At 43.4% G+C, this 27,294-nt stretch overlaps 1 protein-coding gene across 1 annotated transcript in view; it reads left to right on the top strand.

The window, feature by feature from the left end:
* ncf4 (neutrophil cytosolic factor 4) overlaps positions 1–27,294 on the top strand; it is an 83,696-nt gene that overhangs the window by 38,791 nt on the left and 17,611 nt on the right. The window contains exons 5-9 of the mRNA XM_043679769.1: positions 2,228–2,355; positions 5,710–5,767; positions 9,880–9,978; positions 19,391–19,539; positions 27,145–27,210. Coding sequence (XP_043535704.1) covers positions 2,228–2,355; positions 5,710–5,767; positions 9,880–9,978; positions 19,391–19,539; positions 27,145–27,210 — 500 coding nt within the window. The remainder of the gene's footprint in view (positions 1–2,227; positions 2,356–5,709; positions 5,768–9,879; positions 9,979–19,390; positions 19,540–27,144; positions 27,211–27,294) is intronic.

Below are 27,294 nucleotides of genomic sequence, written 5' to 3'. Positions count from 1 at the left end.
ATGGCTAACCCACCTAGCCTGCACATCCCTGAACACTGAGGTAATTTAGCATGACCAATCCACCCTGACCTGCACATCTTTGGACTGTGGGAGGAAACTGGAGCACCTGGAGGAAACCCACGCAGACACGGGGAGAATGTGTAAACTCCACACAGGCAGTCCTCGAGACTGGAACTGAACCCAGGTCTCTGGACCTGTGAGGCAGCAGTGCTAACCACTGAGCCACCGTGCTTCCCTTAAGTCAGAGTGCCACCCATCTTTTATGTGTTAGCCATAGGGAGTGGATCTTCTTCATTCCTTAAACATTCATCAAAAAAAGGTTTGCAATTGTCTCATCTTTTTTTCATGACCTCCAGTCTCTCAAGCTCTTTACAGCCATGATGACCAGGGTCACCTTATTATAATGTAGGAACACAGAGAATTCAAATTACATCCTACAAATCTCCACAAACAGCAACATGATAATGATTGCACAGTCTATTTCTGTGATGTCAACTGAGGGACAAATATTGATCAGGTCTCCACATGTCTCATCTTTTTTTCATGACCTCCAGTCTCTCAGGCTCTTTACAGCCATGATGACCAGGGTCACCTTATTATAATGTAGGAACACAGAGAATTCAAATTGCATCCTACAAATCTCCACAAACAGCAACATGATAATGATTGCACAGTCTATTTCTGTGATGTCAACTGAGGGACAAATATTGATCAGGTCTCCACAGACAACTGTCCCGTTCTCCTTCAAAACAGGACCAGGTTCCAAATTAACTGTATGGAGGCCGGTATCCCATCACTCAGTCACTGTTTGTTTACATGGGCGCAGTACTTGGGCTCGGACCAGCCAACTCAGACTCTGTCCCTACAGTCAGGCGAATCTCTGTATCTCCTGTTTATCTTGTCTTATGTTGCAGTAATATACAACGGTGGTGAGGCTGCACATGGAGTATTGTGTTCAGTTTTGATCACCTTGCTATAGGAAGGATTAGATTAGATTGCCCACAGTATGGAAACAGGCCCTTTGGCCCAACAAGTCCACACCGACCCTCCGAAGAGTAATCCACTCCAGACTTATTTCCCTACATTTACCCCAATTAATGCACCTAACACTATGGGCAATTTAGCATGGCCAATCACCTAACCTGCACATCTTTTGAAATGTGGGAGGAAACCGGAGCACCCGGAGGAAACCCACGCAGACACGGGGAGAATGTGCAAGCTCCACACAGACAGTTGTCCAAGGCAGAAATTGAACCCGGGTCCCTAGCTCTGTGAGGCAGCAGCACTAACCACTGAGCCACCGTGCCAACCCTATGTTATTAAACTGGAAAGAGTGCAGAAGAAATTTACAAGGATGTTGCCAGGATGCAAAGGTGTGAGTTACAGGGAGAGGTTGGACAAGCTAGAGAGTGTAGGAGACTGAGGGGGGGATCTTATAGAAGTGTACAACATCATGAGAGGCATAGGTAGGGTGAATGCCTTTTTCCCCAGGGTTGGGGAATCGAGGACTAGAGGGCATCAGTTTAAGATTAGAGGGGAAAAAATAAAAGGGAACCTGAACGACAACGTTTTTACACAGAGGGTGGTACGCATATGGAATGAGCTGCCAGTAGAAGTGGTTGAGGTGGATACATTAACAACATTTAAAAGGCATTTAGACAAATACATGGATAAGAAAAATTTAGAAGGATATGGGCCAAGTGCAGGGAAATGGGATTGGTGTGGATGGACATTTTTGGTCGACATGGACCAGTTTGGGCAAAAGGGCCTGTCTCTATGCTGTAGGACTCTATGACTCTATCTCTGTCAGCCAGAGCTCCCTGATTTGCCCAGGTTAACAGCCTCAGTAAGGGTTTCATAGTGAATGAGATCCACGTGACCCCTGTTCCAATCAGTTCAGGTTTCAAGCACGGAGATGGAGTCTTGGCTTTAAATGAAGGCTGGAATCCCTCTGTACTACCTTGAGTGTTAGCATTGAGTTTTGTCTCTTAACCCAGGAATGGAATGGATGGGAAAATTCCGAAAAGAAAAGCATCCCTTTGTACTGGGGCTGGATAGCACTCTGACCTCTGACCTCTAACCTCCAACATCCTATTGGCCAAGGAAAGGAGGTTGTGTCTGAGAAAACCTCATCATTAAACTGAAGGCTTAACAGTGGTGCGATAAAATAAAGTCAGATGGTATCTCTTACCGGCTGATAATTTTCTCATGTTGTATGGGATTCCAGAAACTTCTTGCACTGCCAACCAGGATTCTCCTTGATGAAGATCTCCGATTATTCTTCCATCAAACGGCTGAGGATGCTGACCGGATACCAAGGTCACTACGGCGACTGAGGCCTAGCACCAGGAAAATGTGAGTAACAGTGTTCACTGAAGATTCCATTGGCTGTTCACATCCTCACGATTGCCAGGACAACGCACTGTTTTCCCAGTGCCACTGGGATACAGATCTCACATTCGGTGTGAGTTTCCCTTGAGGCACTTTATTGAATTCTTTTCCAGAATTAATGCTCAGTTCATTTAGCCCAATTCATCACGTGTTGTATGGCGCTGTTCAACAAAGTGCAGAGGTGTCGTCCTGGTTAGATTGGCCAATTTAGGAGAAAGTGAGGACTGCAGATGCTGGACACCAGAGTTGAAAAATGTGATGCTGGAAAAACACAGCAGGCCAGGCAGCATCCGAGGAGCAGAAGAATCGACGTTTTGGGCATAAGCCCTTCTTCAGGAAGCTTTCGGGCTTTTGCCCAAAAAATCGATTTTCCTGCTCCTCAGATGCTGCCTGACCTGCTGAGCTTTTCCAGCACCATTCTAATCGTGACTGTAATCTCCAGCATCTGCAGTACCTACTTCTGCCTGGCCAATATATTGGCCTCTATCAATACCAAAAAGAAAAGTCCCTCATCATTTACCTGATTGTCATTATTAACATATCAAGTAATTAAGCGAGTGATCGGTGAATTGATTTATTGATTGATTGGGAAGATATGTTCACACCCAGGTTTGCATGGAGATATCGTGCAAATCATAGAGTCATAGAGTCATGTCCAGAACTAAAGGGCATAAGTTTGGGGTGAGAGGGGAAAGATATAAAAGAGACCTAAGGGGCAACTTTTTCACGCAGAGGGTGGTACGTGTATGGAATGAGCTGCCAGAAGATGTGGTGGAGGCTGATACAATTGCAACATTTAAGAGGCATTTGGATGGGTATATGAATAGGAAGGGTTTGGAGGGATATGGGCCAGGTGCTAGCAGGTGGGACTAGATTGGGTTGGGGTATCTGGTCGGCATGGACAGGTTGGACCGAAGGGTCTGAATCCTCGAAGCCTTTCGAAGGAGATGGTTGAAGATTCCATTAATTTCACCAACAACTCCATTTTAATTTCACCCACCTCCCTCTCTGCTATATCCCTTCCCTCATTGTGTTATTGATGGTGGGTTGGGCCTATTAACTGTTCTTTTAATTGGTGACACAAGCAATTTTTAAAGAAGTTACTGAGGAGATTTGTTTTCTTTCGGACATGGGTGTCATAGGCAAAGTCAAGAATTGTTGCTCATCCCTAATTGCCCTTGAACTGAGTGGTTCACTCGGTCATTTCCGAGGGCGGTTAAGAATCAGCCATGTTGCTATGGGTCTGGAATCACATGGGGGCCAGACCGGGTAAGGACGACAGATTTCCTTCCCTAAAGGGCATTAATGAATCCAGATAGGTTTTTACAGAAATTGATGCTAGTTTCATGGCTAATAACACTGAGACTATGAGACTAGCTTTCAATTCCAGAGTTTATGACATTGAATGTTCTTTATGAACCAACTTCAAGTTTGCCTTTGTGCGATGGTGGAATTTGAACCCCAGGTCACTAATCTAGGCCTCTGGACCATTTGTCCAGTGACATTGCTGCTGTGAGATCTGGTGGGAAAGGTTTGTGGAAGGAGTGTAGTCTGAATGGTATAAACGTCCTGCTGAGCCCTTTTGGGTGCAGTGGTGGTTAAAGAAACGATAAAGCAGAGCCAAGGTACCTCCTGCAGTACAGAGGTAGTGTTCCTATCCCTGGAGCAGGAGGTCTGGGTTCAAGTGATACCTGACCTGGGTGTCTGTATTAGCATCTCTGAAGAGGTTGATTAGAAAAATAGGTTTGAAGAAAAGCAGACACAGCGGTAGAGGGGGCTCCCTTCTGCTGCAGAGAGAATGTCCCTCACCCCTGAACCAGGAAGCCCTGGGTTCAATACCCACCTGCTGCAAGGTTGTGTAATAACAGATTGCTCAGAAAAATAGGTTAATAATAAATTAGACGTCATTGGTAGAAGGGGGTCCTCTTGTGGTGCAGAGGTGATGTGTCCCTACCCATGGACCTAGAGAACGGGTTCAAATCCCACCTGCTCCAGATAATATCTCTGAACAGATTGATTAGGGGAAAAAATGTAAGACTGAGTGGTTAATAAACTCTAACCACAAAATTGGATCGAGGTTTTCTGTCTCACTGAGTGGCCTGGTTCCAAATTGAATTTGGAATGTCATTGCATGAATTGACGTTGGCCAAATGACAACACATCAAATTTGCTTAACTCTATGGAAATGCAGAGTATTCTGAGACTGTGAAAAGTGCTGTATAAATGTAAGTTCCTTCTTTCTGTGTGGTAATGAGACACCTGGCACTGGGGCCAATGGTAAAACCCATCAAATTCTTCTCCAACTGATATTGGGTCTTTCACACCGAGGAGGCATCATCCTAACTTCCAAGCAGTCAACCTTCCTAGCACCCTGAATAAAAAAGAAACCCAGGACATTCCAATGCACTTTACAGTCAACAAAGTAGTTTTGAAATGTAGTCAGATTATAGAGTCATAGAGGTGTACAGCACGGAAACAACCTGTCCATGCCAACCAGATATCCCAACCCAATCTAGTCCCACCTGCCAGCACCCAGCCCATATCCCTCCAAACCCTTCCTATTCATATACCCATCCAGATGCCTTTTAAATGTTGGAATTGTACCAGCCTCCACCACTTCCTCTGGCAGCTCATTCCATACACGTACCACCCTCTGTGGTGAAAAAGTTGCCCCTTACGTCCCTTTTATATCTCTCCCCTCTCACCATAAACCTATGTCCTCTAGTTCTGGACTCCTCCACCCCAGGGAAAAGACTTTGTCTATTTGTCTTATAAGGAGGAAAACACATTAACCAAGTAGTACTCAGCAAGATCCCACAATCAGTAATGTAATAATGGTTGAAAGACCAATATTGACCAGGATGTTGGGCTCTTTGCTCTTTTTAGAAATAGTGCAACATAATTTTTTTTGACTCCAGCTGGCTCAATACTTTTTTAAATGTCTGGACTGAGAGATAGCATCTCTGACGGTGCAGCACTCCCTTTGTACTGGGGAGTTCACTGGGGGTTCAACCCTAATGTTTGTGTTCAAGTCCTATAGTCAGGGTGAAGGTCAAACACAAACAAAGTCAGAGAATTCCAAGGGATATGAGAAAGCACTTTGGAAAGCACTTTGGAAAGCACTTTCGCAGTGTGAAAACCAACAGAAAAAACAAATGGGTAATTCAGAAATGTGGAATAATTTGAGGTATTTGCATCTACAATGCACTCATAATTGATGTCACTCCTCATCTCAGTTCAATTCTTCCTTTGTTTAGTGAAGTGCACTTACTTTAATTATGTGATTACAACGCTAATAATTCTTAATTTGTTACTTAGCAAAACCCAAACAGAGAAGGAAGAAGTGGGTGAAAAATCAGAAGCTCCACAGGCAGAGGTAGGCTGGCTGAAAGACTTCAATTAATGCAACACATTACCTGGCCAAAGTATGTTAATTATTCCATCTTTGACATAAAAGTAACTGTTTTGTTCCTCTGTCTCTTTCAATTTTTAACTCCTTCTCCTAGAGTCCTAGAGATCTAGAGCATGGAAACAGGCCCTTCACCCCAACTTGCCTATGCCACCCAATGGTCTTCTGACCAGTACTGGAGCTCAGTTCCATCATTGGTCCTTGGCTCAAGTGGTCAGTGTTTGTATGATGATCTGTGGCTAGTTGACCGCAGTGTGCATCACAGCAGATATCAGCATAGCAAAGTCAGCAGTCGCACACACACATGTCAATTGAACAAATCGATACACTTGTAGACACACACATGTTTAGAGAAGGTCAATGAGAACACCAGAGCCTGCAAGTAAAGCTTCAACCCCTAGAGCATTCTGGGTAGGGATTCTATCACCTTTCCTTCATGGTCGCTGGAAACGTCCTGGAACTCCCTCCCCACCAACACCCTGGGTGTCTCTACACACGTGGACTGTAGACTTTTTATTCACTCCCAGGGTGTAGGCACCGCTGACTGGGCCAGCATTTACCACCTATATCCAGTTGCCCTTGAGAAAGGAGTGGTGAGCTGCCTATTTTTGTGCAGGTAAACCCACAATGCTATTAGGAAGGGAATTCCAGTTTTATTGACCCAGTGGTAGAGAAGAAATGCTGATATATTTCCAAGTCAGGATGGAGAGAGGCTTGGGGGGATCTTGAAGGGGGTGGGGTTGCCATGTGTCTGCTGCCCTTGTCCTTCTAGATGGAAGTGGTTGTGTGTTTGGAAAATGCAGGCTAAGGAGTTTGCAAGAAGGGAGATGGTTCAAGAAGGCAGTTCACTATCAGGGAATAAGGTAATGAATGTGAAAAGGTTAATCTGAGTTTAGCTAAAGCTCTGCCAACTTTCAATACATAATACATCAACTGGTTAGAATATCAAGACACTTCTAGACAGTTGTGGTTGGAGACAAAGCATATCTTTTATCCTCACTTTACCCTTAGTACAATGTAACACAATGGCTCACTGCTGCCTCACAGCACCAGGGACCCAGGTTCGATTCCAGCCTCACGCAACTGTCTGTATGGAGTTTGCACATTCTCCCCATGTCTGTGTGGGTTTCCTCTGGGTGGTCTGGTTTTGTCCCACAGTTCAGCAATCTGTGGGTTAGGTGGTTGGCCATGCTAAATTGCCTGTCATACCCAGAGACATGCAGACTAGGAAGATTAGCTGTCGGATAGGGTGGGATGCTGTTTGGAGGATTAGTGCAGACTCAATGGGCTGAATGGCCACTTTCCGTACTGTAGGAATTGTAAGATGTAATAAATCTTATCTTGTCACCAAACATCAGAGAATCTGCCGAGAACTATTTGAGGTCCATCTGTTAGGAATTGCCTCCCTAAGGGTATTGTGGGTCAACCCACAGCAGGTGGACTGCAGTGGTTCAAGAAGGCAGCTCACCCCCAACTTCTCAAGGGGGCAACTAGGGACAGGCAATAAATGCTGGGCCCAGTCAGTGACACCCATGTCCCACAGATGAATAAATAACCCCACAAACTACTAAAAAACTTCTCAACAAAGAGGATTGGAGGCAGACTTCCAGAGCAACTCCAAATGTTTGGTAACCCAGGCCTTCTCATCATCACTAATAGTAATGACCAAGCTCTCAAGGGCAATGAGGGATGTGCAACAATAAATACTGGGCTAATCCAGCAATACCCACATCCTGTGGAAGATTTTTTAAGAAATATCCCCCATGACTTTGACTTCACTTTCTATCACTGCAACCTCTTTTGTTAAAATTGTAGAATCCCTATAGTGTGGAAGCAGGCCATTTGGCCCATCTAGTCTACACTGACGCTACAAAGAGCATTCCACCCAGACTTTCCTGTGGCTGATCTACCTAACCTGCACAAGCCTGGACACTATGGGCAATTCAGCATGGCAAATCCACTAACCTGCACAGCCCTGGACACAGTGGGCATTTGAGTATCGCCAGTCCACCAAACCTGCACATCTTTGGACTGTGGGAGGAAACCAGAGCACACCCGCACAGCAAACCTGCAAACTCCACACAGGCAATCACCCGAGGGTGGAATCAAACCCAGGACCCTGGCACTGCAAGGCAGCAGTGCTAACCACTGAGACACCTTTTGTTCCTACTATGTCATGATCAACAAACTGCTAAGAATGATCATGGAAGTTGATTTTTGCAACAATCTCCTCTGGAAGTAAACACAAGAATCAGTTCGTGGGGTGGAGTCGGGGGGGGGGGGGGGGTGGATGTTGGTGGAGGGGGTCACGAAATCTGCTGTTTTCTGACCTTTATCAGGGTGTAAACAAGAGAAGAGTAGATGCAGGAATACTTATTACTTAATGAGCTGCAAAATAGATAAACAAGAAAGATTAGGTAATAATGAAAAGTGGATTTTGACTGCATTGCACAAATGCATTACATCAAATTAAACATCTGACTAAGGCATTTTTAATTCTTGAATGTTGCTCCGAAGTTTTGATAATGCGTTGCTTTTCGAATGGTGCACAAGGAACTTGCTGCTGTTCTGAAACAATTTGGAAAGTCAGCAAGCCTACTGTCTGGTAACACAATGCGGCATTATACCCATCGGAAAATCCTAGTGTCTGCTTGGACAGGGTTCAGCTGTTCTCCATAGCTGCTGTGTATTTAGCCAGTAATGGATGCACACGTGTAAACTCTCTTGCCAAATTGATGTTGTATAATGAAAGAAGAGGTTAAAGGTCAATCAAACAGCCGCTTGGCAAGTGCTGAGGCACTCGGAGTCCACTCCGTGCTGTTGAGGCAAGTTTAGTGCATTTGAATTTGAGCTGCTTCTTTCTTAAAGGGGCCCTTAAGTGTCTTTGCAAGCACTGTGATGCTGACATGGTGTCCAAAAGACTGCCGTGAAAACTCAACTCCTTGCCTTTGACTAGCACTCTTCGCTTCCGTACTTAGGGACGGCCACACCTGTCAATAGGTAGAAAGCCAGGCCAGCACAGAGGTGGAAATCTCCTGCTGTTGGCTCTCCCCGGGCAGTCAGGTATATGCTCCAGAACTGCCAACTCGAATCCCAACCTTTTCTGTTGTATGCTTTAAGGTTCCCCAGGAGAGCAAGTTTCTGGGTGTGACTGACTCTGTTACTCCATCTCGCTGATTGAACAAACATAACAACTGCACACTTTACAGTGGAAAGGTACTTGACAGAGGCGGAACCGGGCAAATTGCAGAAGGGGAAATTTCAAAGGCAAATCAAAAACTCAGCATTAAAGAAGGAATGTATTTTCTGTCTTTGCATCCTGTAAAACATTTTCCCAGTTGGAGTACTGTGTCCAATCCTGGTCACCCTGCTATAAAAAGGATATTTTAAATTGGAAAGAGTTCAGAAAGGATTTACCAGGATGTTGCTGAGGATGGAGGGTTTGAGATTTAAGGAGAGGCTGGATGGGCTGGGACTTTTTCCACTGGAGTGTGACCTTACAGTGTTTTATAAAACCATGATGGGCAAAGATAATGTGAACAGCAAAGGTCTTTGGAGAGTTCAAAACTAGGGGCATATTTTGAAAGAGAGAGGAGAAAGATTTAAAACATACGTGAGGGGCAACTTTTTCACACAGAGGGTGGTTTGTATGTGGAATTTATTTAAAAGACATTTGGATAAGTACATGAATAAGAAATGTTTGGAGGGATATGGGCCAAATGCCAGCAGGTGGGACTAGTTTAGTTTGGGAAACTTGGTCTGCATGGAGAGTATGGACTGAGGGGCCTGTTTCTGCGCTGGATGACTCAATGATTCTGTAAGTCAAAAAAACATCGGCTAAGGAAGGGAACTTCAATTGGTGGAGTTTAATTTAAGGAAGATGTGCAGTTAGAAAACTGGAACTGGAAGAGATTGCAGAAATTCAGAGAGCTAATCCTATCCATCTATCTATGATTGCTGCACCACGGTTGTCCCCCTGTGATTATCCCAATGCTAATTCTGTGTATTCATATCACACGTTGGTTTCAAGTGTTAATGCCTGGTTTTTCTCACTCACCCCCTCCACCCACCCATCTCAGGCTCTGTACAATTTTACTGGGAACAGTGACTTGGAATTAACGTTCAAAACTGGTGACATTATCTACCTTCTGAAGAGGGTCAACAATGATTGGCTGGAGGTAAGTTGAAGTGAACTACTCAGTGTCTACTTTTGTGGGAAATGTAATATGTTCTTACATGCATTACTGTGGAATGATATTAAATTTGACAATTTCCACGTGCATATCTCTTAATTAAATAGTTTTAGGTGTCATAGACAAATAGATAGATAGATAGATAGATAGATAGATAGATAGATGGACAGATGGATAGATGGATAGACGGATGGATGGACAGACAGACATATAGACACACAGACAGACAGATAGACAGATAGATAGACAGATAGATAGACAGATAGACAGATAGATAGACAGATAGATAGATAGATAGACAGATAGATAGATGATAGATAGATAGATAGATAGATAGATAGATGGACAGATGGATAGATGGATAGATGGATGGATGGACAGACAGACATATAGACACACAGACAGACAGATAGACAGATAGATAGACAGATAGATAGACAGATAGACAGATAGATAGACAGATAGATAGATAGATAGACAGATAGATAGATATATAGATAGATAGATAGATAGATAGATAGATAGATAGATAGATAGATAGATAGATAGATAGATCTATCGATGTACAGTTAGAAAGAGAGATAGGTCTATCGATATACAGATAGATAGATAGATAGCTAGATAGATAGATAGATAGATAGATAGATAGATAGATCTATCGATGTACAGTTAGAAAGAGAGATAGATAGACTGACAGAGAGATAGGCAGGTGTATAGATACAAACAAGTAGATATGTCTGTAAGTAGGTATACAACCAGACAGACAGATACAAATACATGTGCAGATCAATAGACAGATATGAGACAGACAGATGATTGAATGTCAGATGAATAGGTATAGACAGATAAATAAAATCACATACAGATAGATAGACAGAGACAGGGATTGTAATACAGTCAGAGGGCTAGATAGATGGATAGCTAGACAGACAGGTGGACAAGTGGAAGAAAAGGGCACAGTGACCTCATGATCATTATCCTCATCAGATAAATTTACAATGTTACACTAGTCAAGCCTCTAAGAGTCAGAGCTAACGAATCCTGAGACAGTGATTGGTGCATTCAGATGATTGACACTCCAACAAATGGCAAGTCCCTGTTGGTCCTGGACATAATTTTTATTGGACTAAGAGATAGACAGACAGATAGATCGATCGATCTATCGATGAACAGACAGATGTAGAGTTAGAAAGAGAGATAGATAGAGCTACAGAGAGATAGGCAGGTGTATAGACACAAACAAGTAGATATGTCTGTAAGTCTGTAAGTACACCAACAACTGCAATTCTAGTTCATTGCCATAGAAGTTCAGCACCAATGCTTTCAGACCACATTATTCATCATAACGTGTATTGATGTTGTAAGGATAGACAGTTTCCACTGATGGAATGATCAGTGGCTAGAGATTGGCAAAGGAACCGAAGGTCAGATGAGGAATATTTTTGCGCAGTAAGTTGCGATCTGGAATGCACTGCCTGGAAGATTGGGGAAAGCGTTTCTAACATTAACTTTGTAAAGGCAGTTTGATAAATTCTTGCAAAGTAGGTTTTTGTGGGCCAGTGTTTCCAATTTTTCCCCACTATAACCCCTTTTTGAAACTTGAAAATTGCCAGAACAAATTTGGTGAGAAGAGGAGAATATATAGGAATAGAGGAAGAGGAGTAGGCCACTCAGCCCCTCAAGGTGGTAAAAACAATGACTGCAGATGCTGGAAACCAGATTCTGGATCAGTGGTGCTGGAAGAGCACAGCAGTTCAGGCAGCATCCGAGGAGCAGCGAAATCGACGTTTCGGGCAAAAGCCCTTCATCAAGCCTGTTTCACCATTCAGTGAGATCACGGCTGAGCTGTGGCCTAACTCCATATATCTGCCTTTGGCTCATATCCCTTAATACCTTTGCTTAACAAAAATGTATCTATCTCAGATTTAAAATAAACAACTGATCTAGAATCCACTGCCATTTGTGGAAGAGAGTTTGTGTGGAGAAGTGCTTCCTAACATCTCTCCTGAATGGCCTGGCCCTAATTCTCAGTTCACCAGTTTCCTCATTTCCCCTCCCCCCACCTTACCCCAGCTCCAACCTTCCAGCTCAGCACCGCCCTCATGACCTGTCCTACCTGCCTATCTTCCTTTCCACCTATCCACTCCACCCTCCCCTCTGACCTATCACCTCCATCCCCACCCCCATTCACCCATTGTACTCTTTGCTACCTTTCCCCACCGTCCTCTCTGACCTATCACCTCCATCCCCACCACCATTCACCTACGGTGGCACAGTGGTTAGCACTGCTGCCTCACAGCACCAGAGATCCGGGTTCAATTCCCGCCTCAGGCGACTGACTGTGTGGAGTTTGCACATTCTCCCCGTGTCTGCGTGGGTTTCCTCCGGGTGCTCCGGTTTCCTCCCACAGTCCAAAGATGTACAGGTCAGGTGAATTGGCCATGCTAAATTGCCCGTAGTGTTAGGTGAAGAGGTAAATGTAGGGGAATGGGTCTGGGTGGGTTGCGCTTCAGCGGGTCGGTGTGGACTTGTTGGGCCGAAGGGCCTGTTTCCACACTGTAATCTAATCTAATCTACTGTACTCAATGCTACTTTCTCCCCACTCCCACCCCCCTCTCATTTATCTCTCCACCCTGCAGGCTTCCTGCCTCTATTCCTGATGAAGGGCTTTTGCCCGAAATGTCGATTTTTCTGTTCCTTGGATGCTGCCTGATCTGCTGTGCTTTTCCAGCACCACTCTAATTCAGACTCTGGCCCTAATTCTCAAGCAACGCCCTCATGTTCCAGAATCCCCAAACAATGGAAATAGTTTCTCTTTATCTACCCTATCTTTCTTGTTAATATTTCCATCAGATCACGCCTTAACCTCTACATTCTAGAGAAAACAGGCCTAATGTGTATAATCTCTTCTCATAACTTAACCCCTGAAGTCCAGGTATAATTCTTGCAAACGCTGTACTCCCTCCAAGGCCAATCTAAGGTGAGGTTAGGTGTGGGTTTCCTCCAGGTACTCTGGTTTCCTCCTACAGTCCAAAAATGTGTAAGTTAGGTGGATTGGCCATGCTAACTTGTCCATAGTGTCCAGGGATGTACAGGCTAGGTGGGTTAGCCATGGCAAAGTGCAGGGTTATGGGGATAGGGTAAGGGTCGGTCAGAATCTGAGTAGGATGCTCTTTGGAGGGTTGGTGTTGACCCAATGGGCCAAACAGCCTCCTTCTACACTGGAAGGATTCTGTGATTCTTTTATGATTCTACACATGACAAAACAGCAACACTCGCTTCGACATGCATGTTGTAGTCCAAAGCTATGGATTGTGATATTAAAAGGCTTTGTCATTTTCCCATCATGTGACTGAACGGGAATCTATCTTGCTGTTATTCCTTGCCATTGGTGTGTTTTGGAAGGATTCATAAGTTGGTAATCATTCAGTCATGTAACAAAGGTAGCTCTCATGGTGATTGAGACCTGAATTTGGTGCTCCCAGCTCAGAGGCAGGGCTGCTATCCCATTGTGCCATAGGAATAATGCCCTCGTGATCAGATTTCATAGAATCCCTATAGCATGGAAACAGGCCACTCGGCCCATCGAGTCCACAGCGACTCTCTGAAGAGCATCCCATCCCATCCCTGTAACCCTGCATTCCCCATGACTAACCCACCCAACCTGAACATCCCTGGACACTATGGACAATTTAGCATGGCCAATCCATCTAACCAACATGGTTTTTGGACTGTGGGTGGAAATCAGAAGAAACCCACGGAGAATGTGCAAACATCACGCAAACAGTTAACAGAGGCTAGAATCAAACCCAGGTCCCTGGCGCTGTGAGACTGCAGTGTTAACCACTGAGCCACCGTGCCACCCTAGTTGGGTTTTGTGTAGATAGAATGCTCTTTGTGTCTGTGTGTGTTTCTCAGGCATGGTTTTTCAGGGTTGCTCACTGTTGGTACTTGATAGTTTGCCTATGTGCTGAGCAGAGAAAGCTTAGCTTCAACCAGAAATTCTCGGGTTCAACTTTAGTTCAGTAGCTCTAAGTGCACATAGACTGGGAGCTCACCAGAAAGTGGAGACATCAAATTGCATTTCAATACTGTTAATGAGCAAAATTAACATAGGGTCAGCAGCAAGAAACCGCTGCAAACTCTAAGTGATGTTTTGATGAGCACTAATTGTACCCAAAGAGCAACTAGCATTGACAAAATCCCACCTTTCATAAGCACCAGGTGTCCCAAGAGCTGTTGAATCTACTGAGCACTTTTGGAGTCAGTGTCACAATGTATTAACTGCATCAACCAATTTATGCACAGCAACCTCTGACAAGCAGCAACGTGATAATGACCAGGTAATCTGGAGTTGGTTTTTTGTTTAAGTCATTGGTAGATAGATAAATATTGATCAGGCGATTGACTGATAGGAACTGTCTGTTCCTCTTTGAACTGTATCTTGGGACTTTTACTTTCATCACTGGGGGCAGGGTGCTATTGATTAAAGGCTGGACAAGCTGGGACATTTTCCACTGGAGCATAAGAGATTGAGAGGTGACCTTATGGCGGTTTATAAAGTCATGAGGGGTGTAGGTAAGGTGAATGACAAGGGTCTTTTTCCAAGGTGGGAGATTTTGAAACTGGGGAATATATTTAAGGTGAGAGGAGAAACGTTTAAAAAAGACATGAGGGCCAATGTTTTTTGCATTTGGGGTCATTCGTGTGTGTGGAATGACCTTCCTGAGGAAGTTTTTAAAAATTTGTTCAGGGGTGTGCATCACTGGCTAAGCCATCACTTATTGCCCAGAGGGCAGTTGAGAGTCAACTACACTGCTGTGGGTCTGCTGTCACATGTAAGCAAGACTGGCAGTTTCCTTCCCTAAAGGGCATTAGCAAACCAGATGGGGTTCATGATCATCATTAGATTCTTAACTCTAGAATTTGTTTGTTTAATTAAATTCAAATTCCACCATCTGCCATGGCAGGATTTGAAACGAGATTCCCAGAACATTATTAGGGTCTCTGGATTCACCGCCCAGTGATAATACCACTAAGTCATTGCCTTCCCTGGGGTGGATGTGGGTGCAGTTACAACATTTAAAAGGCCTTGGGATAAGTACATTAATAGGAAATGTTTGGAGGGATATGGGCCGAGTGCAGGTAGGTGGGACTAGTTGAGTTTGGGATTATGGTTGGCATGGATTGGTTGGAGTGAAGGGTCTGTTTCCATGATGTTTGACTCTATGACTCTAAAAGACAGATGCAGAGTGAAGGCCTGGTATGAGTCATTTCTGTTTTCTTGTGACATGTAATGTGCAGTTGTCAGAAAGCAATGCAGTAGGAATGAAACTCTCTTAAATACCTGGTGTCTATCCCATAAGGTGCAGAGTTGTACCATGAACATTGGTAAAAGGTTTTCACAGACTTCACAAATCAAGACCTTACCTTTCATTCATATTTGGCAAGATTGCATAACTTATGGGATGTACAAATTGATGGATCTAATTGGGTAATTTCTAAATAAACTATGTCATTGCAGGACAGAAATCTTGAACTTGCTGAGTGCTAGAGAAGTTGTCCATTTCCATTCCAGAATCCTGAGCAACTTCTGTTGTACTTGAGTGACAGCCTCATGCACAGTAAAGGAAGAACAGTAAAACCTCAATGGAAGGAGGATACTGTATCGTTGAGTTACTCTGGCTTTGATTACATGAGTCTGGTAACTGATCTATGCTGCCAGTGCTTGATTAGTTAAGCTTGGATGTGGACTCAGAGAAACATAAAAGGATTGTTGAAGTTTATGACACGAGTTCGAAGCTAGATCTAAAGCATGGAGCAGACATTTTAAAAGACTTTAAACAGAATGTGTCGCGCATGAAGAAACTAGTGTTATCTCTGTATTGATCCTTGATGTACAACAGACCCACTCTAGCCAAGACCCAGGCCCCAGTGATTAAAAACAAAAGCAAAGTGGATGCTGCAAGAGATAACAAATTGCCTGTATTTATATAGCACCTTTAATGCAATAAAATGTATCAACGCATGTTACGGAGCACAATTTGACACTCAGTCTCATATGGAGGTATCAGAACAGGTGATGAAAAGCCTGGCCAGGGAGGTAGGTTTGAAAGAGTGTGTTAAAGGAGAGAAGTGAAATGGAGAGGTTTAGGGAGGAAGTTGTAGAGTTGACGCACTCAACAGCTTTAGGCAAGGCTGCAAATGATTAAAAGTACCCTGCAGGAAAAAGCAGTAAAACCAGTGTTTGAGATTTCCTGCTTCAACTCATCCTGTCCACTGGAGAATGGAGCTCCAGTATGACAGATACATTCATTTCCAAGTATTCCTGGTCTTCCCTCTGTGCAGTGATGGACAAGAGGCCAGAATTGGAGACGTACAGAGATATTGAAGGGGTACATGGCCGGAAGAGATAAGAGAGATTGAGAGGGGCAAGGCCATAGAGGGATTTGAACACAAAGATGAGAATTTAAAAACTGAAGGTGTTAATGGTTTGGGAATCAATGTGTAGTTCAGCAATAACAAGTGAGTTGAACTGTGTGTATCCAGAAAAAGACGGCAGAATTCTGATGAACCCAAATCTTGCTCTGTTTTCCTACTGAGAAACTATACGGGGGGATCCCACTACTTATAAACATCCAACTTATGAATGCTCAAACTTATGAATGCAACATCATGCAGCGGTGTTATTTTAAAGATCCCACATACATCGTTTCCTGTACTTGCAAACAGCTATTTCGTATTGTCCTACCAAAACAGAAAATCCCTGGTAGCAGCTGTGGAAAGAAATCAGTTAACGTTTCGGCTCTGGTGACCCTGTCCGTTCTAGCAATTTCTGTTTTTGTTTCTGATTTACAGCATCCGCAGTTCTTCCAGTGTTTATTTTGTATTGTCTTACATTGTGTTCTGACCTGCGGACAAATCGACTTGCAAACAGACTCCAGAATGGAAACCGGTTGCAAGTTGGGGACTCGCCTGTATCTGTAACAGAAGAGGGTCACTTCCCTATTCTTCTTTGTTAATTCCTCACCAAGTCTTTACTTTCTTCATTTGGCTCTGGTTTGCCATTGCTCCAATGCCTTGTTCCTTCAATTACCTTCGAAATCCCCACTTGTTTCAGAAGATTACAAAGGTATATTTTGACAAGCTGGTTGTATTTTATTGTGGCCAGATGGTGCCCAGCTGTATTGAAAGAATGTGGCCAGCAGATGTGTTTCAGTGTAAGAACTGACATTGACAGGAGAAGGCTTTGTATTTGGCGAAGAAAAAATAATATATGGATTGTGTGTTCAAATATGGTAACTCCCAGTTACAATAACAGGTTTATTGCAAAGCTAAAGCCGACCCAACTATGTTACAGAAATAACAAACAGTCTACCAAACCACAGAGTGATCTCCTTCCACTTTGTTTATAATAAGAGAGGGCTCAGCAAGCTGTTGAATGGCATCCACTAAGTATTTAAAGAACATGAAACAGAATATTAAGCAAATTTGAGCCGTACCTTATTTATGGACAGTAACCCAAACTATTTTCCATAGCGCATTTCCATTTTAGCACTTGGAAATGAACACAACCCCCAGGTACCAATAAAAGCAAAACATTAATCATAGAATTATATCACATTCAGTATATTCTGAAAACGTATCTGTTTAAGTTAATGTCAAGTACTTGTTTGTGAAAGTGCCCATCGGTCCATCGTTCCATCTGCACCATCTCCAACTCAGTGACCAGGTAGAGGTGGTTGGGTCTTGAGGTGATTGTTGTTGGATCTTGTTCCACAGCATCAAGGGTCAGGCTCATAAAGGCTGCAGAGGAGTGGTGGAGGGAAAATTGGTTTGGTTAGTTGATTCTGAATGGTTGGACAAGGGAGCTATTGCTGCCATGTTTTTGTTTAATCCACAAAAGACACAATGCCTGGAGATGTTCTTTTTGTCTACAGAGGAGAGGCCACTGTCTATGAATATATGGAGTTTCTAGCAAGCTTAAAGGAGCCACATTTTGAGTTGGATTCCTCACGGCAATCAGAGTTGACTTGCTGACCATTCACATTTTCTCAAGCAATATAAATTGTTGTTCCCTTCAAGATTTGACTTCTTTGCAATGCTATTCTGATGAAAAATGTTGGTTTTTTGTTTTAACCAAAGCTCAAATTCTACACAATCCAAGGACAATGTATGTTTTCTTTCTCCCAAGAACATTACATCATAAGAAATAAGGCCAGAGGCAGACCACTCAGCCTTTTCAATATGCTGTACCATTTAATATGATCATGGTCAATCCACCTTAACTTGGTCTTCCTAAATTATCCCCATATTTCACAATTCCCTAATCCTTAGAAGGAAAAGGGTGGCATTGTGGTAATGTCACTGGGTTAGCAATCCAGAAACCAAGGCTAACACAGCTGGGCCATGGGTTCAAATCCAACTCGAATCCAAATTCAGTTCAGATCTTTGGAATATAAAGCTAATTTCAGTAATGGTAGCCGTAACAACTGATGTAAAAACCCATCTGGTTCACTAATGCCCTTTATGGAGGGAAATCTGTCATCCTTAACCAGTCTGGCCTCCATGTGACTCTAGGTCCACACCAATGTACTTGACCCATAAACTGACCTCAGGAATGGGCTAGCCATGATTTTCAAGGATGATTAGGAATGGGCAGTAAAGGCTGGCCATGCTAGCCACACCAACATCGCATGAAAGAATAAAAGAAAAAAAATTCTCTCAGATCCCAAACATCCGTGGATCTAGAGCTTACTTAAAGATTGAGCATTGACAGCTCTGTGGCACAGAACATTCCAAAGTTTCACAACCCTGCGTATTTAAAAATACTTCTTTATGTTGGGAAGAGGTTTTCATTAGTAGGAGAGACTAGGACCCGAGGACATAGACCTAGTAAAGGGAAGACCTTTGGAATGGAGATAAGGAGAAATGTCTTCAGCCAGAGAGTGGTGACTCTATGGAATTCATTGCCACTGAAGGCTGTGGAGGCCAGGTCATTGAGTATATTTAAGACTGAGATAGATAAGTTCTTGATTGTCAAGGGGATCAAGGGTTATGGGGAGAAAGCGGGAGAATGGGGTTGAGAAATTTATCAGCCATGACTGAATGGCAGAGCAGACTCAATGGGCTGAATGGCCTAATTTCTGCTCCTGTGTCTTATGGTCTTATCTCAATCCAAAATGGCCGACCCCATATTTTGAGCTTGGGACTGGAACCATAGACGCCTCAGCAATTCTGTTTTCACCCGCTTTTCTCCATTCCTTTTTTCTTTAGCTTGTTCATTTATTTCTTCTTTTTCCCGCTTCCGTGCTGAAGTCCTTGTGCAATGGCTGTTCTCTTCGTTTGCCTGTCTGATTCTTTTAATGTTTTTCTCCCATCTGCATTCTGAAATTAGGGCATGCTGAATAACTACACTGGGATCTTCCCCCAGTGTTTTGTGAGGATTATTAAAGATTTATCGGAAGGAACTGTCTCGAAAAGACGGCTCACAGATGCTCACAGGTTCCGATGCATCTACCACGATATCCAGTGCTCGAAGATCAGGTATGTGGTTACGTGATGTTGGCGCAAGAAAATAAAACAACAAGTAGTAGATATTTCATTCTGTAAATTGTCTCAAAGAACATTGACAAGTTGCTTGGGTAATATAGAGTCGGAGGCCTGGAGTTTCAATACCAATATGATAGTTTGAGTGGAAATTCCATGGTCTTCTGGCTCGTCCATCTGCAACAACCAAAAAATAGAACACCCGAATTTCTAAATTGCTCACCTTGCACTCTGAGGCGCAGGGAGAAAGTGAGGACTGCAGATGCTCGAGATCAGGGTTTGAGAGTGTGGTGCTGGAAAAACACAGCAGGTCAGGCAACATCCGAGGAGCAGGGGAGTCGATGTTTTGGGCATAAGCCCGGCTCCTCGGAAGCTGCCTGACCTGCTGTCCTTTTCCAGCACCAAACCCTCAACACGCTGAGGCACAGATATGGTATGAGGATGGGTCCACTGACCACTGCCGCCCCCCCCCACTAGAAGTAAATTGAAGGTGGACACAATCAAGAGCCAGAGAACACTCATGGAAAAGCCTGTCTTCATTCTTTAGGGTTCTATCCCAGTTTCATTAAAGAATGTTAGTCTCATCCCTCATACGCACACCACTCCTTACAGACCCTTATCACCACCACACCACATCAACGCCAACCCATTCTCCCCACACACCCCAGTGAACCCTCACACCCTCCTTGCCAATCTATACCTGTCTGCTCAGAATATATATTGTACAGACACAATGAACCCTCCAATAACTATGAACAGTTTTGGGAAAAGACTGTTATTTCTATAATCCAATAGAACTAATCAGCAAACAGTTGGGGAAGCGATGACTGAGAGGTATTATTGCTGGTCTGTTAATCCAAAGACCTAGATAGTGTCCTGGGGACAGAGTTTGAATTCTGTCAATGACAGATGGTGAAATTTGAGTTCAAAAAGAAAATTTGGAATTAAGAATCCAGTGATGACCATGAAGCCATTGTTAATTGTTGGAAAAGCCCATCTGGTTCACTAATGTGCTTTGGGGAGGAAAACTTCCATTCTTACCTGGTCTAGACTACAAGTGACTCCAGACCCACAGCAATGTGGTTGACACTTAACTGCTCTCTGGGAGGGCAATAAATGCTGGCGTAGCCAGCGACACCCTCATCCTGTAAATGAATAAATAAAAACTGACCACAAAGTTGCAATAAAAACAGTGTTAACCACTTCATACCCCTTAATGAGTGTAAATAAATAATGAGATATTGACAAAAGTGATCACAGAGAAAATAAGTTATTGTAAAGATGGTCAATCCAAACAAAATCAACAGTTCTTTCCAGCTGTCCAAACAAATTCTCGTTTAAAAAATACTTTTTTTATGATGCTGAACTGTCACTAAGTAGTTCTGACTCTGCAAAAATCTAGGCCATGGAGTCATGAGGCCCCTTAATTCCATAGATGCTTTTATTAAGTAACCCAATCAGCCCCATTTTCCCACTTTATCCCCATGCTTCTTAACTCCTTTCCAATTTTGCAATTTGCAATTTTCTTTTGAAATCATTCACCATTTTTGTCGGCCTGTAGACATCAGATTCCAAATCGTTACCACTCGCTGTATAGAACGTCTCCAACTCCCTCATATTTCTTCCCCAAACCCTTACATCTATTCTCCCAGCACTTCTTCATCTGGTCTAAACCTATCAAGAATTTGTCCACCATGATCAAAACTCCTCTCAATCGTCTTTGCTGCAGGAAGGGTGATCCCAGGTCTTGGAATCTGATCTTGTTTGTAAAAATCCCTCCTCCCGAAATCATTCTGGTGATCAGAGCCATTTCTTCACATTTGAAATGCCTTGAATATGCTGTCACTTTATTATCAAGGCAAAGGCAGGTGGTTTCCAACAACCTTTTAACTGCAGTTTAAAAGCTGCAATTCTTGTTGACCTTTGCAGCAGGGTGGCTCAGTGGTTAGCACTGTCGCTTCATAGCGCCAGGGACCTGGGTTTGATTCTAGCCTCGGGTGACTGCCTGTGTGGGTTTCCTCTGGGTGCTCCTGTTTCCTGTCACAATCCAAAGATGTGTAGGTTAGGTGCACTGGCCCTGCTAAATTGCCCATAGTGTTCAGAGATGTGTAGGTTAGGTGAACTGGCCCTGCTAAATTGCCCATAGTGTTCAGAGATGTGTAGGTTAGGTGAACTGGCCATGCTAAATTGCTCATAGTGTTCAGAGATGTATAGATTAGGTGCACTGGCCCTGCTAAATTGCCCATAGTGTTCAGAGATGTGTAGGTTAGATGAATTGTCCATGCTAAATTGCTCATAGTGTTCAGAGATGTATAGATTAGGTGCACTGGCCCTGCTAAATTGCCCATAGTGTTCAGAGATGTGTAGGTTAGATGAATTGTCCATGCTAAATTGCTCATAGTGTTCAGAGATGTATAGATTAGGTGCACTGGCCCTGCTAAATTGCCCATAGTGTTCAGAGATGTGTAGGTTAGATGAATTGTCCATGCTAAATTGCTCATAGTGTTCAGAGATGTATAGATTAGGTGCACTGGCCCTGCTAAATTGCCCATAGTGTTCAGAGATGTGTAGGTTAGATGAATTGTCCATGCTAAATTGCTCATAGTGTTCAGAGATGTATAGATTAGGTGCACTGGCCCTGCTAAATTGCCCATAGTGTTCAGAGATGTGTAGGTTAGATGAATTGTCCATGCTAAATTGCTCATAGTGTTCAGAGATGTATAGATTAGGTGCACTGGCCCTGCTAAATTGCCCATAGTGTTCAGAGATGTGTAGGTTAGATGAATTGTCCATGCTAAATTGCTCATAGTGTTCAGAGATGTATAGATTAGGTGCACTGGCCCTGCTAAATTGCCCATAGTGTTCAGAGATGTGTAGGTTAGATGAATTGTCCATGCTAAATTGCTCATAGTGTTCAGAGATGTATAGATTAGGTGCACTGGCCCTGCTAAATTGCCCATAGTGTTCAGAGATGTGTAGGTTAGATGAATTGTCCATGCTAAATTGCTCATAGTGTTCAGAGATGTATAGATTAGGTGCACTGGCCCTGCTAAATTGCCCATAGTGTTCAGAGATGTGTAGGTTAGATGAATTGTCCATGCTAAATTGCTCATAGTGTTCAGAGATGTATAGATTAGGTGCACTGGCCCTGCTAAATTGCCCATAGTGTTCAGAGATGTGTAGGTTAGATGAATTGTCCATGCTAAATTGCTCATAGTGTTCAGAGATGTATAGATTAGGTGCACTGGCCCTGCTAAATTGCCCATAGTGTTCAGAGATGTGTAGGTTAGATGAATTGTCCATGCTAAATTGCTCATAGTGTTCAGAGATGTATAGATTAGGTGCACTGGCCCTGCTAAATTGCCCATAGTGTTCAGAGATGTGTAGGTTAGATGAATTGTCCATGCTAAATTGCTCATAGTGTTCAGAGATGTATAGATTAGGTGCACTGGCCCTGCTAAATTGCCCATAGTGTTCAGAGATGTGTAGGTTAGATGAATTGTCCATGCTAAATTGCTCATAGTGTTCAGAGATGTATAGATTAGGTGCACTGGCCCTGCTAAATTGCCCATAGTGTTCAGAGATGTGTAGGTTAGATGAATTGTCCATGCTAAATTGCTCATAGTGTTCAGAGATGTATAGATTAGGTGCACTGGCCCTGCTAAATTGCCCATAGTGTTCAGAGATGTGTAGGTTAGATGAATTGTCCATGCTAAATTGCTCATAGTGTTCAGAGATGTATAGATTAGGTGCACTGGCCCTGCTAAATTGCCCATAGTGTTCAGAGATGTGTAGGTTAGATGAATTGTCCATGCTAAATTGCTCATAGTGTTCAGAGATGTATAGATTAGGTGCACTGGCCCTGCTAAATTGCCCATAGTGTTCAGAGATGTGTAGGTTAGATGAATTGTCCATGCTAAATTGCTCATAGTGTTCAGAGATGTATAGATTAGGTGCACTGGCCCTGCTAAATTGCCCATAGTGTTCAGAGATGTGTAGGTTAGATGAATTGTCCATGCTAAATTGCTCATAGTGTTCAGAGATGTATAGATTAGGTGCACTGGCCCTGCTAAATTGCCCATAGTGTTCAGAGATGTGTAGGTTAGATGAATTGTCCATGCTAAATTGCTCATAGTGTTCAGAGATGTATAGATTAGGTGCACTGGCCCTGCTAAATTGCCCATAGTGTTCAGAGATGTGTAGGTTAGATGAATTGTCCATGCTAAATTGCTCATAGTGTTCAGAGATGTATAGATTAGGTGCACTGGCCCTGCTAAATTGCCCATAGTGTTCAGAGATGTGTAGGTTAGATGAATTGTCCATGCTAAATTGCTCATAGTGTTCAGAGATGTATAGATTAGGTGCACTGGCCCTGCTAAATTGCCCATAGTGTTCAGAGATGTGTAGGTTAGATGAATTGTCCATGCTAAATTGCTCATAGTGTTCAGAGATGTATAGATTAGGTGCACTGGCCCTGCTAAATTGCCCATAGTGTTCAGAGATGTGTAGGTTAGATGAATTGTCCATGCTAAATTGCTCATAGTGTTCAGAGATGTATAGATTAGGTGCACTGGCCCTGCTAAATTGCCCATAGTGTTCAGAGATGTGTAGGTTAGATGAATTGTCCATGCTAAATTGCTCATAGTGTTCAGAGATGTATAGATTAGGTGCACTGGCCCTGCTAAATTGCCCATAGTGTTCAGAGATGTGTAGGTTAGATGAATTGTCCATGCTAAATTGCTCATAGTGTTCAGAGATGTATAGATTAGGTGCACTGGCCCTGCTAAATTGCCCATAGTGTTCAGAGATGTGTAGGTTAGATGAATTGTCCATGCTAAATTGCTCATAGTGTTCAGAGATGTATAGATTAGGTGCACTGGCCCTGCTAAATTGCCCATAGTGTTCAGAGATGTGTAGGTTAGATGAATTGTCCATGCTAAATTGCTCATAGTGTTCAGAGATGTATAGATTAGGTGCACTGGCCCTGCTAAATTGCCCATAGTGTTCAGAGATGTGTAGGTTAGATGAATTGTCCATGCTAAATTGCTCATAGTGTTCAGAGATGTATAGATTAGGTGCACTGGCCCTGCTAAATTGCCCATAGTGTTCAGAGATGTGTAGGTTAGATGAATTGTCCATGCTAAATTGCTCATAGTGTTCAGAGATGTATAGATTAGGTGCACTGGCCCTGCTAAATTGCCCATAGTGTTCAGAGATGTGTAGGTTAGATGAATTGTCCATGCTAAATTGCTCATAGTGTTCAGAGATGTATAGATTAGGTGCACTGGCCCTGCTAAATTGCCCATAGTGTTCAGAGATGTGTAGGTTAGATGAATTGTCCATGCTAAATTGCTCATAGTGTTCAGAGATGTATAGATTAGGTGCACTGGCCCTGCTAAATTGCCCATAGTGTTCAGAGATGTAGGCCTTCGTGATGGGGGATGGAGGTGTACAGGGACTGGATGTCCATGGTGAAGATAAGGCATTGGGGGCCGGGGAAGCGAAAATCATGGAGGAGGTGGAGGGCATGGGTGGTGTCCCGAATGTAGGTGGGGAGTTCTTGGACTAAGGGGGACAGGACCCTGTCGATGTATGCACAGATGAGTTCGGTGGGGCAGGAGCAGGCTGATATAATGGATCAGCCGGGGCAGTCAGGTTTGTGGATTTTGGGCAGGAGGTAGAAACGGGCGGTGTGGGGTTGTGGGACTATGAGGTTGGAGGTGGTGGATGGGAGATCCCCTGAGGTGATAAGGTTATGGATGGTCTGGGAGATGATGGTTTGGTGGTGGGAGGTGGGGTCATGGTCAAGGGGGCAGTAGGAGGAGGTGTAATCCAGAACCCCAGTCCAATTCCTGGGGAACATGGATTTGAATCTCATTATGGTTGTTGGTGACATTTGAATTTTAAAAAATGCGGAATAAGAGCTGGTCTAATGGCAACCACTATCGATTATCATTAAAACCTTTCTGTCCTTTACCAAAAAAAATCTGGCATCCTTCCCCAGGCCTACGTGTGACTCCAGACCCACATTAATGTCTGTTACTAATTAGGGTGGGGCAATAAATGGTGACCTAGCCAACAATGACCACCTCCCATGAACAAACATTAAGAAAACGTGCAAGAATTGAGTTGGGGGATGGCTGTAAGCCTGCAATATTACTTCCACCTCAGGTAAAGAAAGGCCACTTGATTTAAGAGTTCAATAGCACTTTCCAGTCAGGAGTTTAAGGCAGGATTTGTTTTGTTTTTCAAGTTGCATTGACAATCTGCCTCAGGATAATCAATACAAGTGTATGTTGGCTGCCCTCCCTGCTCTGAGGGCCAAGGTTTGGGGGGGACATGGGAATAACCCTTGCTCATGCCAACTGACAGCTGGCAGACTGATATCTGTTGGGCGACACTGATGCTTTATACTTCCAAATGTTTCATAAGAACCATAGGTTGGTTTGTGGCAGCCAGGAGCAAAGCTAAGTGTTGGCATGGTCTTACAGGAAATTCAGAGTAGGCCCGGGGCCTCTGAATGTTTGAAGTATTCTCTTGGTATCTCAGACCGACAATGAAGAACTCCAGCTGTTAGTGACTGAGAAAAAGATTGTGTTTAACGAACGTATCAACGTGTTTCTTAAAGGCTCCAGTTTTGTCTTTTTCTTTCGCTTTGGCCTCAAAAGGCTTCACTTCTGTTTGATACATTTGTGATTCCTGTTGACAGTGAATGTGAATACACTGAGCCAAGAGTAGACCCAGGGTTATGTGGTTGCATATTAAGGCCTCAGGCCTCTTGGGGAGGCCATGATGTGGAGGTGCCGGTGTTGAACTCGGGTGGACAAGGTCAGAAGTCACATGACACCAGCTTACAGTCCAATATGTTTCTTTGAAATCACATGCTTGCGGAGCGCTGCTCCTTCGTCAGTTCACCTGATTTCAAATAAGTTTATTGGACTATAACGTGGAGTCATGTGACTTCTTGAGGAAGAATGGTGAATCTCAGGACAGTCAGATGAAAACAGTGAAGTCTGAAATTAATATGTAATCTGTTTTGTAAATGTGGGGCAGTAATTATAGGTTCATAGAGAGACATACAGTATCGAAACAGGCCCTTTGGCCCACCTTGTCTGCCAACTACTAAATACCAAACTGCACTAATCCTATTTATCTCATCTGGTCCATAGCCTGCTCTGCCCCTGCATCATCCAGATGTATGTTTGGGTTTCTTTGGGTTTTCGAATGTTGCGGGAGTGTCTGCTTCCACCACCCGCTCAGACAGCATGTTCCATATACCTACCACCGTCTGGGTGAAAAAGACTTTCCTCAGATCTCCTCTCAACTGCTTGCATCTAACTTTAAATGTATGCCATATGGCCTGCCATGGGGAAGAGATTCTCACAATCTACTCTGTCTTTGCCTCTCGTAATATTGTATACAGATCCTCCTTCAGCCTCCTTCACTCCAGGGTAAACAATCCCAGTCTGTCCAGTCTCTCCCCATAACTGGCAACATCCTGGTGAAAATGGAGTATTTGACAATGACTGTAATAGTAAAATAGTTATAAAATCCTCAAATCGTTTCTCAGCTCTTCTTACTATATCGTTTTTCCTCTTGCAGGGATGTAACTCTGAAGGAGGGTGTTCCTGTACAACCAGACTACACAGATCTTCTGTCCTTAATGAGGTATTAACTATACAGGTCGAAAGTCAATGCTGAATATTCTCCTTTTTAATAGTTTTTTTGGAATTAGTTTGGTCACAGTCGAAG

Source organism: Chiloscyllium plagiosum, chromosome 39, assembly GCF_004010195.1.
Source record: "Chiloscyllium plagiosum isolate BGI_BamShark_2017 chromosome 39, ASM401019v2, whole genome shotgun sequence".
NCBI lineage: Eukaryota > Metazoa > Chordata > Chondrichthyes > Orectolobiformes > Hemiscylliidae > Chiloscyllium > Chiloscyllium plagiosum.
Note: the sequence above shows the minus strand (reverse complement) of the source record. Positions and strands in the feature narration are given on the sequence as shown.